Here is a 23708-nt window from a genome sequence, read left to right as displayed (position 1 = left end):
TCAGGGTTCTTGTGGGGTTGATTTGTTCCTGAGTCACAGCCATGCTCAGACAGGGTCGTGCCAGGGTGTTTTCTTTCTTTCCTTCTCTCTTTCCCCCTCCCCTCCCCTCCCCTCCCCTTCCCTCCCCTCCCCTTCCCTCCCCTTCCCTCCCCTTCCCTCCCCTCCCATTCCCTCCCATTCCCTCCGCTTCTCTCCCCTTCCCTCCCCTTCCCTTCCTTCCCTTCCTTCCCTTCTTTCTCTTTCTGAGATGGAGTTTCATTCTTGTTGCCCAGGCTGGACTCCAATGGCGCGATCTCAGCCCATCGCAAACTCTGCCTCCCAGGTTCAAGCAATTCTGCCTCAGCCTCCCGAGTAGCTGGGATTACAGGCACACACCACCAGGCCCGGCTAATTTTGTTTTTTTTTTTTTTTTAGTAGAGATGGGGTTTCACCATGTTGGTCAGGCTGGTCTCAAACTCCTGACCTCAGGTGATCCACCTGCCTCGGCCTCCCAAAGTCCTGGGATTATAGGTGTGAGCCACTGCGACTGACCTGGATGCTTTCTTTCCCAGACATTGATGAATGTGTAAGCTCCTGTTCAAGGACCACTGTGAGAACACCTGCCTTCTCTCTTTCCAGACATTGATGAATGTGTAAGCTCCTCTTGCGAGGGCCACTGTGTGAACACGGAAGGCGGGTATGTGTGTGAGTGTGGGCCTGGCATGCAGCTGTCTGCTGACCGCCACAGCTGCCAAGGTGAGCTGCAGAGAGGGGACGGCTGCTCCGGGAGGGGTAATGGGGATGCCACATTGAACGTTCGGCCCTGCCATGACCAGCACAGTGCTCTGTGCGCCACTGTAATGAACCTTCACCACCGTCTTCTGAAGGAGATGCTGTTATGGTTCCTGTTTGACCGATATGGAGACTGAGGCGTACCCAAGGCCAAATTGTTAGTAAGAGATGGAGTCATGTCTAACAGTTGGGACTGACTGCAGCTGGCCCGGCGGGGTGGCTCACATCTCTAATCCCTGCACTTTGGGAGGCCAAGGCGGGAGGATCACCTGAGGTCAGGAGTTCGAGACCAGCCTGGCCAACATAATGAAACCTCATCTGTACTAAAAACACAAAAATGCGTAGTGTGTGGTGGCCGGTGCCTGTAGTCCCAGCTGCTTGGGAGACTGAGGCAGGAGAATTGCTTGAACCAAGGAGGCGGAGGTTGCAGTGAGCCGAGATCTCGCCACTGCACTCCAGCCTGGGCGACAGAGTGAGACTCCGTCTCAGAAAACAACCTACTGCTGCTGCTGTGGGATAAAAGGGATGGCGATGGAGGAGAGGCCGTGGGGAGAGCCAGGGCAGAGCAAGCCGACCAACCTGGGGAAGCAGGCCACTGAGGTGAGGGAGGGCTGTGCGAGATTCAAGCTGTGAGTCCAGAGGGGCCATGGGAGGGGCATACTGGGATGGGTTCATTCACTCACTTCATTCATTAGTTTTACCTGCCAGTGCTGGCCCAGGCTCTGAGCTACCCTGGGGAGCAGTATCCCCCAAGTCTGGTGGGGAACAGAAGAACAAGGCTAGGATAAGGGACGTGTTGGGGAAGCTCAGGGAAGAGAAGGAATCCTACCTATTCAGTTTGCAGAATGAGAGATCTTTTACAATTATTACTCATTCTTTTAACCTGTAAATAAAAGGCTTTTTTTTTTTTTTGAGACGGAGTTTTGCTCTTGTTACCCAGGCTGGAGTGCAATGGCGCGATCTCGGCTCACCGCAACCTCCGCCTCCTGGGTTCAGGCAATTCTCCTGCCTCAGTCTCCCGAGTAGCTGGGACTACAGGCGCGCGCCACCATGCCCAGCTAATTTTTTGTATTTTTAGTAGAGATGGGGTTTCACCATGTTGACCAGGATGGTCTTGATCTCTTGACCTCATGATGCACCCGCCTCGGCCTCCCAAAGTGCTGGGATTACAGGCGTGAGCCACCGCGCCTGGCCTAAAAGGCATTTTTTTTTTTTTATCAAAATGCCTTTTATTTTTATTTTTTTAATTAAAATGCCTTTTATTTACAGGAAGAAAACAATCTCACAAGGCAGATAATTGTGAGCTCCCCTGAATCCTACATTATTATTTTCTTTGTGTTTGAAATTTTCATAAGTTATAAGAAAAATGTTAAAAGTCAAGGTGCTCGCCCTGGCCCTCTCTCCCAGTGCTGCCCTCTGCTCTCCCTGGAGAATAGTCCAGGCGTCTTAGTCTGCTTGAGCTGCAATCACAAAATTCTGGGGTTCTGCACCACAGACATTGATTCTCATAGCTCTGGAGGCTGCAAAGTCCAAGACTAAAGTGCCAGCTAATTCAGTTTCTGGTGAGAGCTCTTGCTGGCTTGCAGAAGGGAGTCATCTTGCTGTTTCCTCAGTTGGTGGAGACAGAGCTTTCTGATATACATATTTTTCTCTTTGCTTGGAGTCTCCCTGTGTTGCCCAGGCTGGAGTTTAGTGATGCAATTTCAGTTCGCTGCAACCTCCGCCTCCTGGGTTCAAGCGATTCTCCCACCCTCCCGAGTAGCTAGGGTTATAGGTGTGTGCCATCACACCCAGCTAATGTTTGTATTTTTAGTAGAGATGGGGCTTTCACCATGTTAACCAGGCTGGTCTCAAACTCCTGACCTCAAATGCTCTGCCTGCCTTGGCCTCCCAAAGTGCTGGGATTACAGGCATGAGCCACTGACGAGACCTCTCATGTCTCTTCTTACAAGGGTACTAATCCCATCGAGAAGGCCCGCCCTCATGACCTCATGTAACCCTAATTATTTTCCAAAGGCCCCACCGCCACACGCCATTACATTGGTGGTTAAGGCTTCAACGCCCTTTTTGAGGGGACAGAGTTTGGTCCACAGCACTCAGATATTGGTCTGCTGTGTGCCCTGACTGCCCGACCCCATGTGTACATACATACATGGGCGCTTACAGAGATATGATAGTTGCCGAACTCTCTGTTCCTGAATCCTGGGTTAAGCACTTTACATGAATTTTCTCCTTTAGCCTTCAAAATTACCTAGTGAAGTTGGTATTATTTATCTCGATTTTATTGATGGGAACGCTGAAGCTTAAGGAAATTGTTACTTGCTTAAGATCACATTAGAACTAAGTTTTTGTTGTTGTTGTTTTTGTAGAGATGGGTTCTTGCTGTATTGCCCAGGCTGGTCTCACATTCCTGGCCTTAAGCTATCCTTCCCCTTTTGCCCCCCAAAGGGCTGGGATTCCAGGAATGAGCCACTGCGCCCAGCCCGAGTTGGGATTTGAACCTAGCCATTCCTTTGCTTGCTTCCCCCACCCCCGCCCAATGCTGGTCTTGAAGATCTTTCCACATCAGGGTAGACAGACCTGCCTTGTTCCTTTTAACTGCTGACTCTGCAGTGCAACTACTTCACAGTTTACTAACTCTTCTCTTATTGATGAACATGGTGATTATTTCCAGTTTTTCACAATTTCAAATAGCACTGGGAACTTCTACAGAGGAGGTTTGACTGAAGCTGAGTTTTGAAGTATGAGTAGGAGTTTTCCAGCTAGACAAGAGGAAAAGGCATTCCAGGCAGACAGAGAACATAGGAAAAGGGGAACACCAGAAGAGTGTGGTGTATTTGGTAGATGGCAAGAATTTAAGCCTGTGGCCAGGTGCAGTGGCTCACGCCTATAATCCCAGCAATTTGGGAGGCCAAGGCGAGTGGATCACCTGAGGTAAGGAGCTTGAGACCAACCTGACCAACATGGTGAAACCCCATCTCTACTAAAAATAGAAAATTAGCCAGGTGTGGTGGCGCATGCCTGCAATCCCAGCTACTTGGGAGGCTGAGGCAGGAGAATTGCTTGAGCCCAGGAGACGGAGGTTGCAGTGAGCTGAGATTGCGCCATTGTACTCCAGCCTGGGTATAAAGAGAGAAATTCCATCTCAAAAAACAACAACAAAAAAGAATTTAAGCCAAGTGAAGGCCAGGGGCAAGAAAGTGGGTGGGCAAAGCAACCAGGGCTATGTTGGAAGGCGTCCTGAGCTACAGGGCGGCTTTGGTGTCTTACCCTAAGATGAGGTCTGTGGCTGCGGGAGCAGTGGAGAGGTTTTGAACAGGGAGCGCCCTGATTAGAAGTGCCCTTTGGTCAGAACATCCTGGAGGCTGTGCAGAGATGGCTTGAAGGAACCCAGGTAGAGATAGAGAGACACGCCAGAGGCTGTGGCTATTCTCCAGACTAGAGATGTATGTGACCGAGCTAAGGGGTAGCAGTGAGGATGAGAGAAGTGGGCTGGCCCAGCGAGTATTTAGGACTGCATGCTGGCAGTGCAGAAGAGAGGCAGCTAAGGTGGTTCCCCAGCCCTGTGCAGGACAGGAGATGGAGATGAGGGAGGAAGAGGGGACCACATATTTCCAAACCTCTGTCGGGGAAATGAATCCCAGTCTCGTCCCTTTTCCTGCCAGACACTGATGAATGCCTAGGGACTCCCTGTCAGCAGAGATGTAAAAACAGCATTGGCAGCTACAAGTGTTCCTGTCTAACAGGCTTCCACCTCCATGGCAACCAGCACTCCTGTGTAGGTAAGGCGGAGAGGACCTTATGGTCTGCACACTTTGGCTGCCAATCAGGAAGATGGACAGGGAGCCCAGGGACTCGGGAAGGTCAGCAATTGGACCTTCTCGTCCTCTGGAGCCTGAAAGGGCTTGAGCCTTTGCTCAGAGCCTGTCTGTCCCTGGGGTTGGCATGGCTCTGCATGAAGACCCTGTCTTGGACTTTTCCTGGCCATGTGCCACTTTTATCCTGTTATGTTTCTCTTCTGCTCCTCTCCCAGATATACCCCAAGGATTCCTCTCTGCTCACCCATTTTGTTGGCTGCCTTTGCTCCCCTTGGTGTTGGTTCCTCTGGTTTAGAAGGAGACCTCTGTTTTCTCAGCCCATTAGCAGAAATTTCCAGAAAGGGATTGGCATGTTTGGCTTGAGCTTGGCTCATGGGTTGAAGGTGGGGTCCCATGGGCCTGAAGAAAGATCTTGTTTTAGCAGCGTTAGGTATTTGTCCCGAAGCCTACCTTGAGCAGCTCAGTGAATTCTGAGGCTTTTCGGAAAGAAAAACGGGAGGGTGGAAGGTTTGGAGATCAGATTCTCAACTAGGCTTATCCCCACCAGGCAGCAATTGATTACTGCTGCATAGTGCTGGGGCTGAGTCACTGATACGTTCAATGCCTGCTGAATGTGTGAACCTATTAATGAGACTAGCACTAGATTTCAGCCCCGGTGTCTGAGTCACATCCTGCGCCTTGGGGCAGAAACGGACCCCATAAGAACTATGGTAGGGAAACTCCCCAAGTCGTTTGAGCTAAGGGATGGGCGGAAGAAGGGCTCGGTAGCCCCAAGAAAGCAGCTGTCGCAGCGAGGCTCTCCTGCAGATGTAAACGAGTGTCGGAGGCCATCGGAGAGGCGAGTCTGTCACCATTCCTGCCACAACACCGTGGGCAGCTTCCTATGCACATGCCGACCTGGCTTCAGGCTCCGGGCTGACCGCGTGTCTTGTGAAGGTGAGCGCCAGGCCCCTCCTTCTCGGCAGCTGGCCACGCCCTCTCAACGCCGGCCCCGCCCCATTAGAGCATGGCCCCGCCCCATTCACGCCCTCCCGGCACCCAGCCACGCCCTATCGGCACGTGGCCCCGCCCTGCCCCGGCCTCTCCCACCTGCCACCCGGCTCCCTTCTTTCTGTTTTCTCTTGTTTTCAGTTCATCTTGTTTGTTACTTACAACACTCCACTTTCTTCCTCACTTTCCTTTTCCACTTCATTATCGCTTTTTCCCCCAGCCTTTTTTTCCCCCAAGTGATAAAAGAAAAAAACCCAACAGGAGTCTGAGTAACCTGGACTGCAGGGACCGCTATTTCCGTGGTTCATGCTGCTGCACAGCGATAGTGTGCCCGTAAACATAGAATGTTGCGCAGACCACGAGGGTGAACAGGGACTTGTGGTGGAGCTGAGCCCAGGTCTTCCTAAACCCCAGCTCTGCTGCCCACCCCAAGAGACCTCCATGCTTCTGTTTCAGCTTTCCCGAAAGCCGTGCTGTCCTCATCTGTCATCCTGCAGCCCCAGCAACAGCCCCCCAAGATGCACCTGTTGCTTCCAGAGGCCGCCCGGCCTGCCCTGTCCCCAGGACATACCCCATCTTCGGGGGCTCCAGGGCCCCCAGCCGGAGTCAGGACCACCCGCCTGCCATCTCGCACCCTACCACTACCCACATTCTCCCCTTCTGCCCCTTTGTGGCTGCTGTCCACTCTGATGGCCACCCCAGTGCCTACTGCCGCCTTGCTGGGGAACCTTAGGCCCCCCTCACTCTTTCAGGGGGAGGTGATGGGGACCTCTTCCTCACCCAGGGGCCCTGAGGCCCCCCGGCTGGCAGCAGGGCCCTCTCCCTGCTGGCACCTGGAAGCCATGCATGAATCAGGGAGTCACTGGATAGAGCCTGGGTGTTCCCAGTGCTGGTGCGAGGTGGGTACTAGGGGTCCCCGGAACTTCCTTGGTCTGGAGTCTGGGGCCTTGTAGTGGCTGTAACTCCTGCTTGTGCTTCTAGGATGGGGAGGTGACCTGTGAAAAGGTGAAGTGTGAAGCTGCTTGTTCCCACCCAATTCCCTCCAAAGTTGAAGGGTGCTGCCCATTATGCACAGGTGAGAGCTGGTGCCAGCAAAGAACATAGTCCTGCCCCTTCTTTTCTCTGTGCCGTCCTGCAGCCAAAGGGTTGTTCTTTAACATTAGCTTGTATTAGAATCTCCTGGAGGGCTGGCTGGGTGTGAGAGCTCAAGCTGGTAATCCCAGCACTTTGGGAGGCCGAGGTGGGTGGATCACCTGAGGTCCGGAGTTCCAGACCAGCCTGACCAACATGCAGAAACCCCACCTCTACAAAAAATACAAAATTAGCTGGGAATGGTGGCACATGCATTTCATCTTAGCTACTCAGGAGGCTGAGGCAAGAGAATCACTTGAACCCTGGAGGCAGAGGTTGCAGTGAGCTGTAGATCACACCATTGCAGTCCAGTCTGGGCAACAAGAGTGAAACTCCGTCTCAAAAAAAAAAAAAAAAAAAAAAAAAAAGAATCTCCTTGAGGGCTTACTAAGCCACAGTTCCCTTGGCACTGCCCCCAGAGCTTCTGATTCAGCAGGTCTAGTATAGGGCCAGAACATGTACATTTCCAGTAGGTTCCCGGATGATACTGACGTGGCTGGTCTAGGGACCACACTTTGAGAACAACTCATCTATGCTGTAATATCCATCAAGGGCAACTTTTCATTTTCTGGGCATCCATTTTCAGCTTCATTCATTCATTTATTCAGTCATTCAGTGAGCCTCTTTAAATCCACTGTGCAGTCCCATTCTCCTTCCCCAGTTCCCCTCTTACAGGCGGAGGAGTCATTCATTCTTTCTTTCTTTCTTTTTTTTTTTTTTGAGATGGAGTCTCACTCTGTCACCAGGCTAGAGTGCAGTGGCTCGATCTCGGCTCACTGCAACCTTCATCTCCTGGGTTCAAGTTATTCTCCTGCTTCAGCCTCTTGAGTAGCTGGGACTACGGGTGTGTGTCACCATGCCCAGCTAATTTTTGTACTTTTAGTAGAGACAGGGTTTCACCATGTTGGCCAGGATGGTCTCGATCTCTTGACTTCATGATTTACTTGCCTCAGCTTTCCAAAGTGCTGGGATTACAGGTGTGAGCCACTGCACCCAGCCCCATTCTTTCTAAATTCTGTCCCCTTTTTGACTCCTTCCTATCTGCTGACAGGTTTTCATTTGCTTCCTATTGCTGGAAGGATAGAGACCCAAATTCTTCACAGTTCCTGCCGGAGCTTCTCGAAACTTGCTCTGCACTTGAATCAAGGGGACTCAAGGGGACTCTTATTAAAATGCAGATTCTTGGCTGGGCATGCTGGCTCAAGCCGGTAATTCCAGCACTTTGGGAGAACGAGGTGGGTGGATCACTTGAGCCCAGGTGTTTGAGACTAGCTTGGACAATATAGGGAGGCCCTGTGTCTACAAAAAATTAGCCAGGTATGGTGGTATGTACCTGTAATCTCACCTGCCTGGGAGACTGAGGTGGGAGGATCACCTGAGCCCAGGAGGTCGAGGCTGCAGTGAGCCATAATTGTGCCACTGCACTCCAGCCTGGGTGACAGAGTGAGACCCTGTCTCAAAAAAAAAAAAAAAAAAAAAAAAAGCGGATTCTCATTCAGTCGTTCTGGGAGGGGATTCTTTGTCTGGCGCTCTTGGTGATATGACACGGAGGTTGTTGGATAGTGACCAGCAGTTAAAAAGTCTTCCTAAGAGTTAAAATGCAAATGCACTGCTTTTTTTGTTTGTTTTTGTTTGTTTTTGGTGTTTTTGGTGAAGTCTTGCTCTGTCACCCAGGCTGGAGTGCAGTGGTGTGATCTCGGCTCACTGCAACCTCTGCCTCCCGAGTTCAAGGAATCCTCCCTCATAGCTGGGATTATAGGCGCCTGCTATTTTTTTTTTTTTTTTTTTTTACTAGCAATGGGGTTTCGCCATGTTGGCCAGTCTGGTCTCGAACTTCTGACCTCAAGTAATCCACCCTCTTTAGCTTCCCGAAGTGCTGGGATTACAGGCATGAGCCGCCGTGCCTGGCCTAATTTTCTTAATGACTATTGTGGGCTATGTCCCCGCTACATGCTGAGTCCTTGTAGGACTTGTGCTTCTAGGATGGGGAGGTGACCTGTGAAAAGGTGAAGTGCAAAGAATTGGGGACTTTATTGCTGAGGTTTTGGATCCTTCCAAGTTCCCTGCAGGGTACGTGGTGGTGTTTCCATTTTGCAGTGAAGATGGCTGTGTACCAGAGAGGTGAAGTGACATGTCCAGGGCCACTCTGGTAAACTGAGCTGGCAGGCCATGTTTTGAGCCCTTTCCTGCCCTCTGGGAGTAAAATGCTATGCCCTCCAGACAGTTGTGGGTTTGTGAGACATGAATGGATCCTCCTGGGGCCACCACGGCTGGTTCTTGCAGGACCACACAGTCAGAGTACCCCGAATCTGCCACTCCTGGCGCACCCAGGGCAGTGAGAGAACGTTCCAGGTACATTAAGCCTGGAGAAGCAGTGAGACCTCAAGCTCCCTCTGATGCCTCTACCTCCTATTTGTCTTTCAAAGGCTGTTTTCACAGAGGTGTCATCCGAGCTGAAGGGGACGTGTTTTCACCTCCCAACGAGAACTGCACCGTGTGTGTCTGTCTGGTAAGCATCACAAGATCCTCAAAGCCTCCTGGGTGTTTTCTTAACTTTTGGGAGTTTTAGAGGGAGCAGAAAAGATCAGATGTTAAAGGTAAGTTGCTGAGTGGAAGGGAACGTTTTCAGGTTGTGGAATTTGGTCAGAAGCTGTAGAATTTAAAAGGGGTTGGGAATTATACAACACAAGGTTGGTGGAGTCCGGAAGGCTTCTGATCCGCAGAAGGCAACCAGCCAGCACACAGGGTCCATCTGTGTAGGAAGGGGAGGGGATGAAACTCCTCAGAAACTTCCCACCAGGGAGGCTGTTTTTCTCTCCAGGCAAAATATTTGCCAGCACAATGAAGGTCTCCACATTTGAGAGGAAGAAGGCTCATTACCAAACTCAGCTTGTTAAAAGTGTTTGACTTTGGGCAAATTCACTCCTCCAAGAATAGTTATGAAGCACCTATTGTGTGCCCACCCTGCCAGATGCTGTCCCATGTATTTGATTGGTAGCACCTACTGAGCGCCAGGCCCAGGGGTTGCTGCTTCTCATCTCTTTCCTTGCTGAGGCTCCCAGCAGCTCCTTGGGGTCAGCTTTACTGCCCCTATTTTGCAGATGAAAAGACAGAGCCTGGGAGGTGGCAGAGTTGGGATTTGAGGTCTGTCTGAGCCCAAAGTCAAGGCTCTGTCCACTAGCCCTCACTGCTACCCTCTGACCATCTTTATTTTTCATTTTAGAGACAGGGTGTTGCTCTGTCGCCCAGGCTGGAGTACAGTGGTGCAATTATAGCTCACTGTAGCCTTGAATTCCTGGGCTCAAGCAATCTTCCCACAGGCGCATGCCATTACACCCAGCTAATTTTTGTATTTTTTTTTTTTTAAGAGATAAGGTCTGGCTGTGTTGCCTAGGCTGGTCTCAAATTCCGGGCTCAAGCGATCCTTCCACCCTGGCCTCCCAAAATGCTGGGATTACAGGAATGAGCCACTGCACCTGGTCATGACCATCTTTAAATGTCTCTTGCTCTGGCATCAAAGGTGGAAGCTGCAGTGTGAAATCAGGGCATGCAGACAGCCACCAGAACCCTTTATTGAACTCTTCCTGTGCTACATGGAAGCACAGCAGCCAGATTCCCTCCCTCCCTCCCTCCTTTCTTTCTCTCCCTTTTCCTTTTCCTTTCCTTTTTTTTTTTTTTTTTTTTTTAATTTGAGACGGAGTTTTGCTCTTGTTACCCAGGCTGGAGTGCAATGGCGCGATCTCGGCTCACTGCAACCTCCGCCTCCTGGGTTCAGGCAATTCTCCTGCCTCAGCCTCCTGAGTGGCTGGGATTACAGGCACGCGCCACCATGCCCAGCTAATTTTTTGTATTTTTAGTAGAGACGGGGTTTCACCATGTTGACCAGGATGGTCTCGATCTCCCGACCTCGTGATCCACCCGCCTCGGCCTCCCAAAGTGCTGGGATTACAGGCTTGAGCCACCGCGCCCGGCCTCCTTTCCTTTTCCTTTCCTTCTCTCTCTCTCCCCTCCCTCTCTCCCTCCTTCCCTCCTTTCCTTCCTTCCTTCCTTCTTCCCTCCCTCCCTCTCTCCCTCTCTCCTTCCCTCTCTCCCTCCCTCCCTCTATCCCTCCAGCCCTCCCTCCTTCCTTGCTTTTTTTTTTCTTTTCTCCCTTTTGTCCCCTTTCCTCCCCCACCCCTGACTGAGTAGCAATCTTCCCACCTCAGCCACCCAAGTAGTTGGGACGAAAGGCACATGCCACCACCCTAGCTAATTATTTTTTGTAGAGTCAGGGTCTCCCTATGTTGCCCAGGCTGGTCTCAAACTCCTGGGCTCAAGCAATTCTCTTGCCTTGGCCTCCCAAAGTGCCGGGATTACAGGTGTGCACCGCCACACACAGCCCCATGCGCTTTCATGAATGATCTCATTGCATGTAATCCTTGGTAACCCCTGAGAGATTCGCCAGCTCCAGCCTGTTTCTTAGATGGGGAGACTGGGGCTCAGAGATGTGATGTACTTGGCTGAAGTCTTGATAGGGGAGGAGCAGATGCTGGAACTCAGGTCTGGCCGACTCCATAACTGGGGTCTCTTTGGTCTCAATGTCAAATTTAAAACATTTATTTTGAAATTTAATTCTTTGGCTAGCCAACAACCTGATTCAAAACTCAGATGCACGGGAAAGTGCGTGGGGGTCTCCTTCCCTGTAGGAGTCAGCTCTGTTCTCTGCTCCCCAGCACCTTCCAGAGCTCCCAGGCACGTTTGCATAAGGAAGAGAGCATGCTCTGCCTCCTGGGCGGCCCTGGCCTTTTTCCTGGAGCAGTGTCTTAGGCACCTGAGGTGTTCTAGCCACACCATACATATTAGTCCATTTTCACACTGTGTGAGAATAAAGACATACCTGAGACTGGGTAATTTACAAAGCAAAAGAAGTTTAATGAACTCTCGGTTCCACGTGGCTGAGGAGGCCTCACAATCATGGCAGAAGGTGAAAGGTACGTCTTACATGGCGGCAGGCAAGAGCGAATGAGAGCCAAGTGAAAGGGGAAACTCCTTATAAAACCATCAGGCCTCGTCAGACTTATTCCCTACCACGAGAACAGTATGGGGAAAACTGCTCCCATTATTCAATCCAATTCGTGAGAATTATGGGAGCTACAGTTCATGATGAGATTTGTGTGGGGACACAGCCAAACCATAGCAGCATCATAAACACCAGAAATGTGTCCCTGTGACACAGCAGCATGTAAAGGTTTCTCGTGGCCTCCGGTAGGCAGCTTTCCTGTTCGCAGGGCCTGCTGTGAGTTGGGGAATGAGCCCTGTTCCACCCCTGTGCCCCCAGTGCCATCTCTTGCCTCCTCAGGCTGGAAACGTGTCCTGCATCTCTCCCGAGTGTCACCCTGGCCCCTGTCAGACCTCCCCACAGTCGGATTGCTGTACTTGTGTTCCAGGTAAGTGACGCTCTTGGAGCATTTTGCTTTTTTTTTTTTTTTTTTGCAAATTTTTGTAGACCTCGATATGTTGCCCAGGAGGGTCTTGAACTCCTGGCCTCAGGTGCTCCTCCTGTCTTACCCTTTCAAAGTGCTGGGATGATGGATGTGAGCCCCCAAGCCCAGTTTTGCCCTTTGCTTCTTTTTTTTCTTTTCTTTTTTGAGAGAGAGTCTCGCTCTCTCACCCAGGGGCTGGAGTGCAATAACATGATCTCAGCTCACTGCAACCTCCACCTCCCAGGTTCAAGTGATTCTCCTGCCTCAGCTTCCAGAGTAGCTGGGATTACAGGTGCCTGCTGCCACCCCCAGCTAATTTTTGTGTTTTTAGTAGAGACGGGGTTTCACGATGTCGGCCAGGCTGGTCTGGAACTCCGACCTCAGGTGATCCACCTGTAGTGGCCTCCCAAAGTGCTGGGATGACATGCATGAACCCCCAAGCCCGATTTTACATTTTGCTTCTTTGCGAGTGCAGAGGAGGACGTCTTTTGAGTATGCAATTGGGCGGGGTGAGTGCAGGAGTGAGGGAGGGGATGGGTTTCTGCTTTACAAACTCAGATCAAGTGAAGCATTTCAAATTGCCTGTTTTTATTGAGCACTTCTTATGTGCACAGCAGTTTGATGCTAGACTGTTCTCACAACGCAACTTTCCCCTGACTTCAGCATCTTCAGCTCAGGCAGGACAGGGTTTCAGGCCATGCTTGTCATTGCTCTGTCCCAGGGCAGGAAAGGGCCTCGCCTTAACCACTAAGGTCCTTTGTTATAAACAAGGTTTTCTTTCCTGGGATGGCTTCATCACTGACATGGATGTTCCCTGCTGACCCTGCGCCCCTTGCTGTGTGGGGTACTTGCCGGAACTCCATCTCATGGAATCCTTATGTCCCCACTCTAAGGCAGTACTTTTCGTTGCTCCATTTTATAGATGGGAAAACTGAGGCTTGGAAAGTTCAAGTCACTGCCTAGAGACACGCAACCATTAAGTAATAGAGCAGAACTTGAACACAAGTCTACCTGACTTCAAGGCTGGTGTTCTTTTTAAGTATTTTTTTTCTTAATGTTTAGGTGTTATATTATTTTTAATTGAATTGTTTTTGCATAGTCAATGCAGTCTTATGAGGTAGGAACCCTTGTCAGCCCCTTTGTACAGATGAGAAAACCGAGGCTTAGAGAGCTTTAAGTGTCTTGCCCAAAGTCCTTCCCTGGTGAGTTTCATAGCTAGGATTTGAGCCCAGGGCAGTCTGACTAACGGCAGGTGGGCCTGGTGGCATCATTTGTCTCAGGTGGCACCTTTGTCTTAGGTGTCTGGGATAGTCTCTTTTTATTTTCTTTTATTCTTTTGCTCTTTTGCTATTTAGGGCTTCCCCTGCCTCTTTGGTTAAGGACCTCATCTTACATGTAATTCAATCCTTGTCAGATTTTTTTGCTGTTGTTGAGATGTGCCCTTGCTCTGTCGCCCAGGCTGGAGTACAGTGGTGCAATCACTGTACCCTCAAGCCCTGGTTTCAAGCCATCCTCCTGCCTCAGCCTCCTAATTAGCTAGGACTACAGGCACACACTGCTGCACTCAGCTCATTTTTTAAAGTTTTTGTAGAGATGGGGGTCTTGCTATGTTGACTAGACTGGTCTTGAACTCCTGGATGCAAGAGATTGTCCCGCCTCATCCTCCCAGAGTGTTGGGATTATAGGTGTGAACCCCAACCCAACCCTTTGTCAGCCTGACTTGTTTTGTGTCTGGGGTTTGGAGGGGGAGAAGTGCTTTGGGTTCCTGGGCACAGAGCAAGATGTAGAGTGTTGTGGGTGGGTATTAGGTGCCCTGGGGCTTCCCAGCCATTTGTTCCCCCTTTTCTTTAGTTGCCCCTGCTCAACAACCTTGAGCTGCTTCTCCCTTTCTCCTCTGCAGTGAGATGCTATTTCCATGGCCGGTGGTACGAGGATGGGGCCGTGTTCAGTGGGGGTGGTGACGAGTGTACCACCTGTGTCTGCCAGGTATGGTGGCTGAGAGTCCCGAAGCCTGTGGAATTGATGGGGAGGGGAGGGAGACGCAACACTTTACTCAGGTTGACTTGACTAGGAGAAGATGAGCTTCCACGCAGCAACAGGGAAACTGAGGCAGCAGAAGCACTACAGGGATCCCCCAGCTCTTCCCACAGTCTCTTTGAAGTTCATCTTTCAGCACCGATATTTACAGAGCACCTACTGTGTGCTGGGGACACAGCTAAGCACAAGGAAGCCCCAGTTCCCTTGGTCTGGAAGCCCACAGCCTAGGTGGGTGATGGCCAGGTACCCAGGGCTCCTGATGCCTTTTTGAAAGGTGGGATGTTAAGTAGAGACTTGGAGGGTGGCGGGGACTCATCAGGCGTGGAGCTGAGGTTGCTGTGCCCAGCAGAGGGGGGTGAACTGGAGATGGCCATTCTGGCTGGAGCACACAGAGAGTCAGGCAGGCTGCAGGTAGCTGTTGCATCTTGGCTTGTGTTGCCTAGAACCAGGGCCCGAGCAGGCGACCTTCCAAAGGAGTGCTCTCAGGAGGAACCAGTGAGGGAAGCAGGATGGGGCCGGAGAGGAAGCAGGGTGAAGGCGTGGCCTCACCCTGATCCTTGGGGAGCTCTGGACGGTGGACAGTGCAAGAGCCTTGCTCCCAGTGCCAGTCAGTTATAGACTCTGCTCTCCAGGGAGTGGGGGCGTTGACCATCCAGGCATCTCTCTGGAGGATGCAGCTGCTGTCAGCCACGGGCGGTACTTCGGGGATGCGACCTGGGTGGGCACTGATAGCCTCTGCCCGGACTCAGTCCTGAAGGACTCTGCCAGTTGTGCTTGAGGGCTTTGCATTCAGTGGAGCTGCCAAATGGTTTTATGCCTGGAGGGATGCAATCAGATTGTGCTGGAGAAAGTTCTCTGGCTGTGGAGCAAGAGTCGATTGGAGGAGCGAGTGAAGGCAGTAGGCAACCTGGATGGAAGCAGGAGGGTGAGAGCTGGTGGAGGCCGTGCCCATTTCCAGGATGCCCTGCTGGGCTCACACCCGGCCCCTACTGAAGGACTCCCGGTTCCCCCCACCTCCCTGTAGTGCTCTCTGGAGATCTGTCAGTTTCCCTTAAGTAGAGGGGAAGGTGATGGCAGCCCACCAGCTTCCTCTAGCCCTCCATGGCCCCGGGCCAGGGCGCTGCCCTCATCATTCTGTGCCTTGGCTCTCTTCCAGAATGGAGAGGTGGAGTGCTCCTTCATGCCCTGCCCTGAGCTGGCCTGTCCCCGAGAAGAGTGGCGGCTGGGCCCTGGGCAGTGCTGCTTCACCTGCCAGGAGCCCACGCCCGTGACAGGTGAGCTGGCCCCTGGCTGCCCCCACAAAGTGCATGGATGCTGGGGAGAGAGCTGAGCCTCAGCTGCTGAGACTGCTGATGTGTGTGTTGTCTGTGTGTGTGTACATGTGTCTTTCTGTACTTGTATGAGTGTGTGTGTGTTTTGTGTAGTGTGTCTGAGTGTGTGCCTGTGTGTGTAAGTTTGTGTGTCTCTGAGTTTGTGCGTGTTTATCTGTGTGTGTCAGTGTGTTAGTGGTACCTGTGTGTGGGAGTCTGTGTATGTGTGTCTTTGTGTTTGTGTATATGAGTGTGTGTCTGTTTTGTGTAGTATGTCTATATGTCTCTGTGGGTAGTGTGTGTGTGTGTGTGTCTATGTGTCTGCATTTTTGTGTATGCCTATGTAAGCATGCAGGTTTATGTTTGTTCTGTCTGCATATGTGTGTCTGCATATGTAAGTGTATGTATGTGTCTGAGTGTAAGTTTGTGGGTCTCTGTGTGTGTGAGTAGTATGTCTGTGTGAGTGTGTATGTGTATGTGTGCATTTGTATGAATGTAAGTTTGTGTGTGTACCTGTGTCTTTGCCTGTGTACAAGTGTGTGTCTGTGTTTTTGTGTGGTATGTCTATGTGTCTCTCTTTGGGGGGGTGTGTGTGTCTGTTTTTGTGTGTGCCTGTGTGAACATGCATGTTTATGTCTGTTGTGTCTGCATATGTGTGTGTTTGTGTGTGCATGTAAGTATATGTTTGTATGAGTGTCTGCATGAGTGTGTGTCTGTGTGTGAGTAGTGTGTGTGAGCATGTATGTGTGCATTTGTATGAATGTGTGTAAGTCTGTGTATATACATGTGTCTGCCTGTGTATGGGTGTGTGTGTACACCCAAAAACACAGGTGTGTTTGGGTGTTTCTATGTTTGTGAGTAGTTATCCATGTGTGTCAGTGTGTTAGTGGTATCTGTGTGTGGGAGTCTGTGTACATGAGTCTTTGTGTTTGTGTATGAGCATGTGTCTGTTTTGTGTAATATATCTGAGTGTGTCTCTGTGGTGTGTATGTTTGTGTGTATGTGTCTGTGTTTTTGTGTGTGCCTGTGTGAGCATGCATGTTGTGTATGTTGTGTCTGTATATGTGTAAGTGTATGATTCTATGAGTGTGTCTGTGTGTGCCTAAGTTTATGTGTAGACGTCTCTCTGTCTCTGTGTGAGTAATACCTGTGTGTGTGTCTGTGTGAGCATGCATATGTAAGTGCATTTGTATGAGTGAATGTGTGTCTCTGTGTTGTATCTGTTTTTGTGTGTAAATGTGCATTTGTATGAGTGTGTGTGTGTTTCTGTGTTTGAATGGTAGCTGTGTGGGTATGTAAGTGCATTTGTATGAGTGTACGTGTGTCTCTGTGTGAATTGTGCCTGTGTGTGTATGTAAATATGCATTTGTATGAGTGTTGTGTGTGTGTCTGCATGAATGGTGTGTGATCATGTGTATGTGTATGTAAGTGCATTAGTATAAGTGTATGTGTGTGAATTGTATCTGTGTGTATGTAAATGTGCATTTGTATGAGTGTGTTTCTGTGTGTGCATGAATGGTATCTGTGCATGTGTATGTGGGTGTGCGTTTGTATGAGTGTATGTTTGTGTCTCTGTGTGTGAGTTGTATTTGTGTGTGTGTATTTGTGCATTTGTATGAGTGTGTGTAAGTTTGCATGTCTGTTTGTGTGAGTTATATCCGTGTCTGCGTGTGACCGTTTGCGTGAGGCATCCGTCTTTGCTGCCGTTGTAGTCTGGGTCTTGTGCCCACTGTCTCTTCTCTGCCACTGTCCTCGTCCAGGCTGCTCTCTCGATGACAACGGGGTTGAGTTTCCGATTGGACAGATCTGGTCACCTGGTGACCCCTGTGAGTTATGCATCTGCCAGGTGAATGACAACCTGCTCGCCTTCAGCTGCTTTACCCGGCTGCCCTGCCTCACCCAGAGGAGACAAGCGTCCTGGCCTCAGGCTCCCTCCGGTGCTGTCAAGTTCCACTTTCACAGAAAGGGTTGGACCCAGTTTATCCTGTCCTCACTAGAGGTGTGAGGACGATGGAGCTTGGCAATTGGCCTTAAGAAGTGTATATAGGGCCGGGTGTGTTGGCTAACACCGATAATCCCAACACTTTGGGAGGCCAAGGGGGGGTGGATCATGAGGTCAGGAGTTCGAGACCAGCCTGACTAATGTGGTGAAACCCTGTCTCTACTAAAAATACAAAAATTAGCCAGGTATGGTGGTGGATGCCTGTAATTCCAGCTACTCAGGAGGCTGAGGCAGGAGAATTGCTTGAACTCAGGAGGCAGAGGTTGCACTGAGCTGAGATCGTGCCACTGCACTCCAGCCTAGGTGACACAGCCAGACTCCATCTCAAAAAAAAAAAAAAAAAAAAAAAAGAAAGAAAAAGAAGTGTGTATGGCCAAGGAATATAATGGCTCATGCCTATAACCCCAACACTTTGGGAGGCTGAGGTGAGAGGATTGCTTGAGCTCAGGAATTTGAGACCATCCTGGGCAACATAGTGAGACCCTCTCTCTAAAAAAAAAACAAAAAAAACCCACAAAAATTAGCTATGTGTAGTGGCATGTCACTATGGTCCCAGCTATTTGGGAGGCTGAGGTGGGAGGATTGCTTGAACCCAGGAGGCTGCAGTAAGCTGTGATCACATCACTGCACTCCAGCCTGGGCCACAGAGCAAGGCCCTGTTTCAAAGTATATATATATGTATTCGTGTGTAACAAACTGTTACAGGATGTGCAGAGAGCTGCTGGCATGAGGAGGAAGAATTAGGAATCTTCATAGAAGGATTTTCCCTGGCATGGATAACTGAGGGAATGGGGCAGCCTAAGACCTAGTTGTTCGCGCTGTTTCTGTGAAATTGCAACATTTTCTTCATGACTGTGAATCCTATGACCTCAGTTTTAGAAATGGATAAGGAGGTGCATGAGTTTGAGGGTCAGATTGAAAACAATGCGAACCCAACTATCAACCCAGAAAAACAATTGTTTTAGCTCATTATTTAAGTATTAGTAATTGCAGTTTGTGCCATTATAAATACTAAATAAATAATGGCCAAAACCGCAATTACTTTTGCACCAATGTAATACATGCTGACTTTCCTTTCTACTTTAAGAGCTTCGAGTCTTTTAGAGGTTTAGTTCTCAAAATGAGGTCCCTTGCACCTGCGCTGGGAGCCCTGGTTGGGCGTGGGCCTCCCCACACCTCTGCTCTCACAAACTGCATTTTAACCTCCGGGTGATTTATGTGTGTTTTCATGGGGGAGGAGCCCAGCCTTCTAGTGCCTTTGATGAGCCGTTTGTTAAAAAGCTGTATCCTGGCTGGGCATGGTGGCTCACGCCTGTAATCCAAGCACTTTGGAGGCCAAGGTGGGCGGATCACCTGAGGTCGGGAGTTCAAGACCAACCCGACCAACATGGTGAAATCCCGTCTTAAAAAAAAAAAAGCTGTATGCTGAACATGCCTCATTGGAATTAGAGTTTGAGGAAAGTCTGTTCTGTGCTGTCTTCTCCTTTATGACTGATATTAAGAGAGTAATACAAAAGGTTCAAACTGGCAGATTTTTTTTTTTTTTTTTTTTTTTTTTTTTTTTTTTTTTTTTAAGAAAAAGGGGCCGGGCGCAGTGCCTCACACCAGTAATCCCAGCACTTTGGGAGGCTGAAGTGGGTGGATCATCTGAGGTCAGGAGTTCAAGACCAGCCTGACCAACATGGTGAAACCCCGTCTCTACTAAAAATACAAAGATTAGCCAGGCATATGGCGTATGCCTGTAATCCCAGCTACTTGGGAGGCTGAGGCAGGAGAATCACTTGAACCTGTGAGGTAGAGGTGGCAGTGAGCCAAGATTGTAAGATTGTGCCATTGCACTTCAGCCTGGGCAATAGAGTAAGACTCTGTCTCAAAAAAAAAAAAAAAAGAAAAAAGAAAGAAAGAAAAAAGAAACCTTATATGGCACTTTGGCTGTCTGAAACAGACATTTCTGGTGGCATGGTTTTTTTCTAAAAATAAGGTTTTATGGTACTCTGCAGGTTGGTTCCTGGTGAGCCAGGGTTCCAGGGAAAAGCTGAGAAAGGATTTGGATGAGGATGACGGTGCAGCCTTTGGCCGCTGCAGGAGAGGGAGAGGAAGCGAGGAGACCAGAATCCCAGCTCTGACCTTCCTTCTTAAAGATGCAGAGCCTTCCTGGAAGGCCCACATGGCCTTTCCCAAGTAGCCGGTCCTCTTAGGGGGACACGCCCACTCCCAGCGGCATCACGGTGCTTTCAGGGCAAGCCTTGGCCGGGTTGCAGCGTTGCCGTTTCTTTTGCAGAGCTGGGAGGCAGGGGCTGGTGTCACCGGTGGGGTCTTGGTGAAGTTCCTCCTTCCTCCAGGCAGATGGCTCGGTGAGCTGCAAGAGGACAGACTGTGTGGACTCCTGTCCTCACCCGATCCGGATCCCCGGACAGTGCTGCCCGGATTGCTCAGCAGGTAACCCCCTGCCTCCGCCCCCCAAGCCCCAGGACAGGGACTCTCAGCGGGTACCACCTCCAGGTTCACCCTGCACCGGGCTCCTCTGCACTAAGCCCCATACAAGCTTCATCTCACGTCGTCCTAACAAGCCCAAGGGACAGCCCCATTGCACAGATAAGGAAACTGAGGTGGAACAGTTTGCCCAAGTCAGAGCCCCTCTGAGTGCTCGAGGCAGCTATGAAGATGCACGGGGCTTACAGTGCAGGTGGGCGGTATGGGAGCGGTACCTGTGAGACAACGGGAGAATAGCAAGAGGAAAGAAGTTTTAAGAGTCATTTTTGCCTTTTCCATGATGTCAAAAGTAATGTTTTATTACAGAAAAAAATTTTTTTTGAGACCGGTTCTTGCTCTATTGCCAGGCTGGAGTGCAGTGGCGTGATCTCGGCTCACTGCAACCTCCGCCTCCTGTGTTCAAGCAATTCTCCTGCCTCAGCCTCCCAAGTAGCTGGGATTACAGGCACGCGCCACCACGCCCAGCTAATTTTTGTATTTTTTAGTAAAGACGGGATTTCACCATGTTGTCCAGGATGCTCTCGATCTCTTGACCTCATGATCTGTTCGCCTTGGCCTCCCGAAGTTCTGGGATTACAGGCATGAGCCACTGTGTCCAGCCAGAAAATTTATTTTATTTTATTTGTTTATTTTTGTTGAGACAGAATCTTGCTCCGTTGCCCAGGCTGGTATGCAGTGGTGGGATCTCAGCTCACTGCAACCTCCACCTCCCGGGTTCAAGCGATTCTCCTGCCTCAGCCTCCTGAGTAGCTGGAACCATAGGTGTGCGCCACCACGTCTAGCTGATTTTTGTATTTTTAGTAGAGATGGGGTTTCACCATATTGGCCATGTTGGTCTCAAACTCCTGGCCTCAGGCAATCCGCCTGCTTTGGCCTCCCAAGGTGCTGGGATTATAGGTGTGAGCCACCACGCTCAGCTCCATTAGAGAAAACTTAGAAAAAAAATACAGGAAGCAAAAATAAAAAATATGAAGAAGGACCTATCACCACTGTTAACTTTGTGTTGATGTCCTTCTAGCCTCTTTTCATGGTGCTCACACACAACATTTAGCAGATGTACATTATATATATATATATTTTATAAAAGCTTCTCCTACTGTCTCATCATCTGCTTTTACATTCACCAGTATGTGATCATATCATCCAAGGTGACATGACTCAGATCAGGCTTCTGCGGCTGTCAGGAATGAGAGAGGGGAGTGGTGTTGGGGAATGTTCTGGACGGGCGGGGTTTGTGGTTTGACTGAGTTTGGAGGGCAGAGAGGAGGTTGGGGAGATGCTGTGGGCCTCACACACACCTCGTATTTCCAGTCCTTCCACCTGATCCCCCCTGGTGAGGAGGCATAGGAGGAATCTCCCAACTCTCCGGGGTGAGAACACTGAGGCCAAGACACTGATCCTTCTGCTGAATCCAGTGGGAAAAAGTCAATACCCAATTCAGGCAATCCACACAGGCATTTTGTCCCTTCCCTAAGTCCCAGGGTGACTGCCTGGGGACGCACACGGCCTCCCCTTTGCTATCCAGATAAGCCTCTGACCTTGGCCCTGGCCTGGAGCCTGGTCCCCGGCCCCTCCCAGCTGGTGATCAGTGCGTGCTCTCTCTGGCAGGCTGCACTTACACAGGCAGAATCTTCTATAACAACGAGACCTTCCCGTCTGTGCTGGACCCATGTCTGAGCTGCATTTGCCTGGTATGGATCGCCAAATCTGACCCCCGCCTCTGGAAACTCCCCAGCAACTGACATCGGCTCCTGAATCCTAGAGGCAAAATCCAGAGACCTCCAAGAGAAGGGTTGCTTGGTTCATGGTGGAAGTCAGCTCCCTCCAGCCCTGCCCAGGGTGACCCTTTAGACAGGGCCAGAGAAACTTTTTGTTGTGTTTTGAGATGGTATCTCGCTCTGTCAAGCAGGCTCCCAGGTTGGAGTGCAGTGGTGCAAACTCGGCTCACTGCAACCTCTGCCTCCCAGGTTCAAGCGATTCTCCTGTGTCAGCCTCCCGAGTAGCTGGGACTACAGGCATGCACCACCATGCCTGACTCATTTTTGTAGTTTTGGTAGACACAGGGTTTCACCATGTTGGCCAGGCTGGTCTGGAACTCCTGATTTCAGGTGATCTGCCCACCTTGGCCTCTCAAAGTACTGAGATTATGCCCAGCCCAGAGAAACATTTTTAACCCTGGCTGGCAAAAGTCCTTTGCTTCCAGGTTACTGGCTAGAGTCAGGGATTCATGATGAGGGTGGAGGTGAAGCACACAAACCCAGGACTCAGTACTGGAACCTTTTTTTTTTTTTTTTCTTTTTTTTGAGACAGAGTTTTGCTCTTGTTACCCAGGATGGAGTGCAATGGCGCGATCTCGGCTCACCACAACCTCCGCCTCCTGGGTTCAAGCAATTCTCCTGCCTCAGCCTCCTGAGTAGCTGGGAATACAGGCACGTGACACCATGCCCAGCTACTTTTTTGTATTTTTTTTTTTTTTTTTTTTTTTTTGAGACGGAGTTTCGCTCTTGTTACCCAGGCTGGAGTGCAATGGCGCGATCTTGGCTCACCGCAACCTCCGCCTCCTGGGTTCAGGCAATTCTCCTACCTCAGCCTCCTGAGTAGCTGGGATTATAGGCACGCGCCACCATGCCCAGCTAATTTTTTGTATTTTTAGTAGAGACGGGGTTTCACCATGTTGACCAGGTTGGTCTCGATCTCTCGACCTTGTGATCCACCTGCCTCGGCCTCCCAAAGTGCTGGGATTACAGGCTTGAGCCACCGTGCCCGGCCCTTTTTTGTATTTTTAGTAGAGACGGGGTTTCACCATGTTGACCAGGATGGTCTTGATCCCTTGACCTCGTGATCCACCCGCCTCAGCCTCCCAAAGTGCTGGGATTACAGGCTTGAGCCACCGCGCCTGGCTGGAACCTTTTCAATAGACCTGCGTGGTCAAGCTCTTGCTGTACGCCAGGCTCTTGATAGGCACACACTCAGCTAATCCATTTCAAGAATTTACCATCTTATTCTTCCAGATGAGAAAAGCAAGGCACAGAGAGACAGTCTGCTCAAGATCCCATAACTAGTTAATCACAGTATTGAGACTGGAATCCTCGTTTTGTGGTTCCAAGATGCACATTTATTCTCCTGGGTTGTACTGCCTCTCAGTCTGAAAACATATGTCGCATAGTATCATTTAGTTTTCGGAAAAGGAAACCAAAAATTTTTTTTTTGAGACAGGTGTTGCTCTGTCACCAGGTTGAAGTGCAGTGGCGTGATCATGGCTCACTGCAACCTTGACCTCCTGGGCTCAAGTGATCCTCCTGTGTCAGCCTCCCAAGCAGGTGGGATCACACCTAGCTGGGACTACCACCACACCTGGCTAATTAAAATTTTTTTTCATAGAGATGGGGTGTTGTTGTATGGCTCAGGCTAGTCTGGACCTCCTGGGCTCAAGCAGTCCTCCCATATCAGCCTCCCAATGTGTTGGGATTGTAGGCATGAGCCACTGCACCCAGCCAAAAAGTGTTTTTTTCTTTTTAAAAAATATATTAAAAATTTTTTTACATTAAAAAATATTTAGACAGGATCTTGGGCTGTTGCCTAGGCCGGTCTCGAATTCCTGGCCTCAAGTGATCCTTCTGCCTCAGCTTCCCAAAGTGCTGGATTACAGGTGTGAGCCACTATGCCCAGCTGAAAACAAAATTTTTATTTTATT

The 23708-nt window shown here is 50.2% G+C and overlaps 1 protein-coding gene across 1 annotated transcript in view; it reads left to right on the top strand.

Moving 5' to 3' along the window:
* VWCE (von Willebrand factor C and EGF domains) overlaps positions 1-23708 on the top strand; it is a 37860-nt gene that overhangs the window by 9215 nt on the left and 4937 nt on the right. Inside the window, exons 5-16 of the mRNA XM_074401556.1 lie at positions 619-735; positions 4437-4553; positions 5397-5525; positions 6036-6478; positions 6561-6654; positions 9137-9219; positions 12049-12136; positions 14073-14158; positions 15366-15483; positions 17280-17456; positions 19868-19960; positions 21623-21705. Coding sequence (XP_074257657.1) covers positions 619-735; positions 4437-4553; positions 5397-5525; positions 6036-6478; positions 6561-6654; positions 9137-9219; positions 12049-12136; positions 14073-14158; positions 15366-15483; positions 17280-17456; positions 19868-19960; positions 21623-21705 — 1628 coding nt within the window. The remainder of the gene's footprint in view (positions 1-618; positions 736-4436; positions 4554-5396; positions 5526-6035; positions 6479-6560; positions 6655-9136; positions 9220-12048; positions 12137-14072; positions 14159-15365; positions 15484-17279; positions 17457-19867; positions 19961-21622; positions 21706-23708) is intronic.

The sequence above is a fragment of the Saimiri boliviensis genome, chromosome 6, assembly GCF_048565385.1.
Source record: "Saimiri boliviensis isolate mSaiBol1 chromosome 6, mSaiBol1.pri, whole genome shotgun sequence".
Lineage (NCBI taxonomy): Eukaryota > Metazoa > Chordata > Mammalia > Primates > Cebidae > Saimiri > Saimiri boliviensis.
This window is presented reverse-complemented; position numbering and strand designations above follow the sequence as displayed.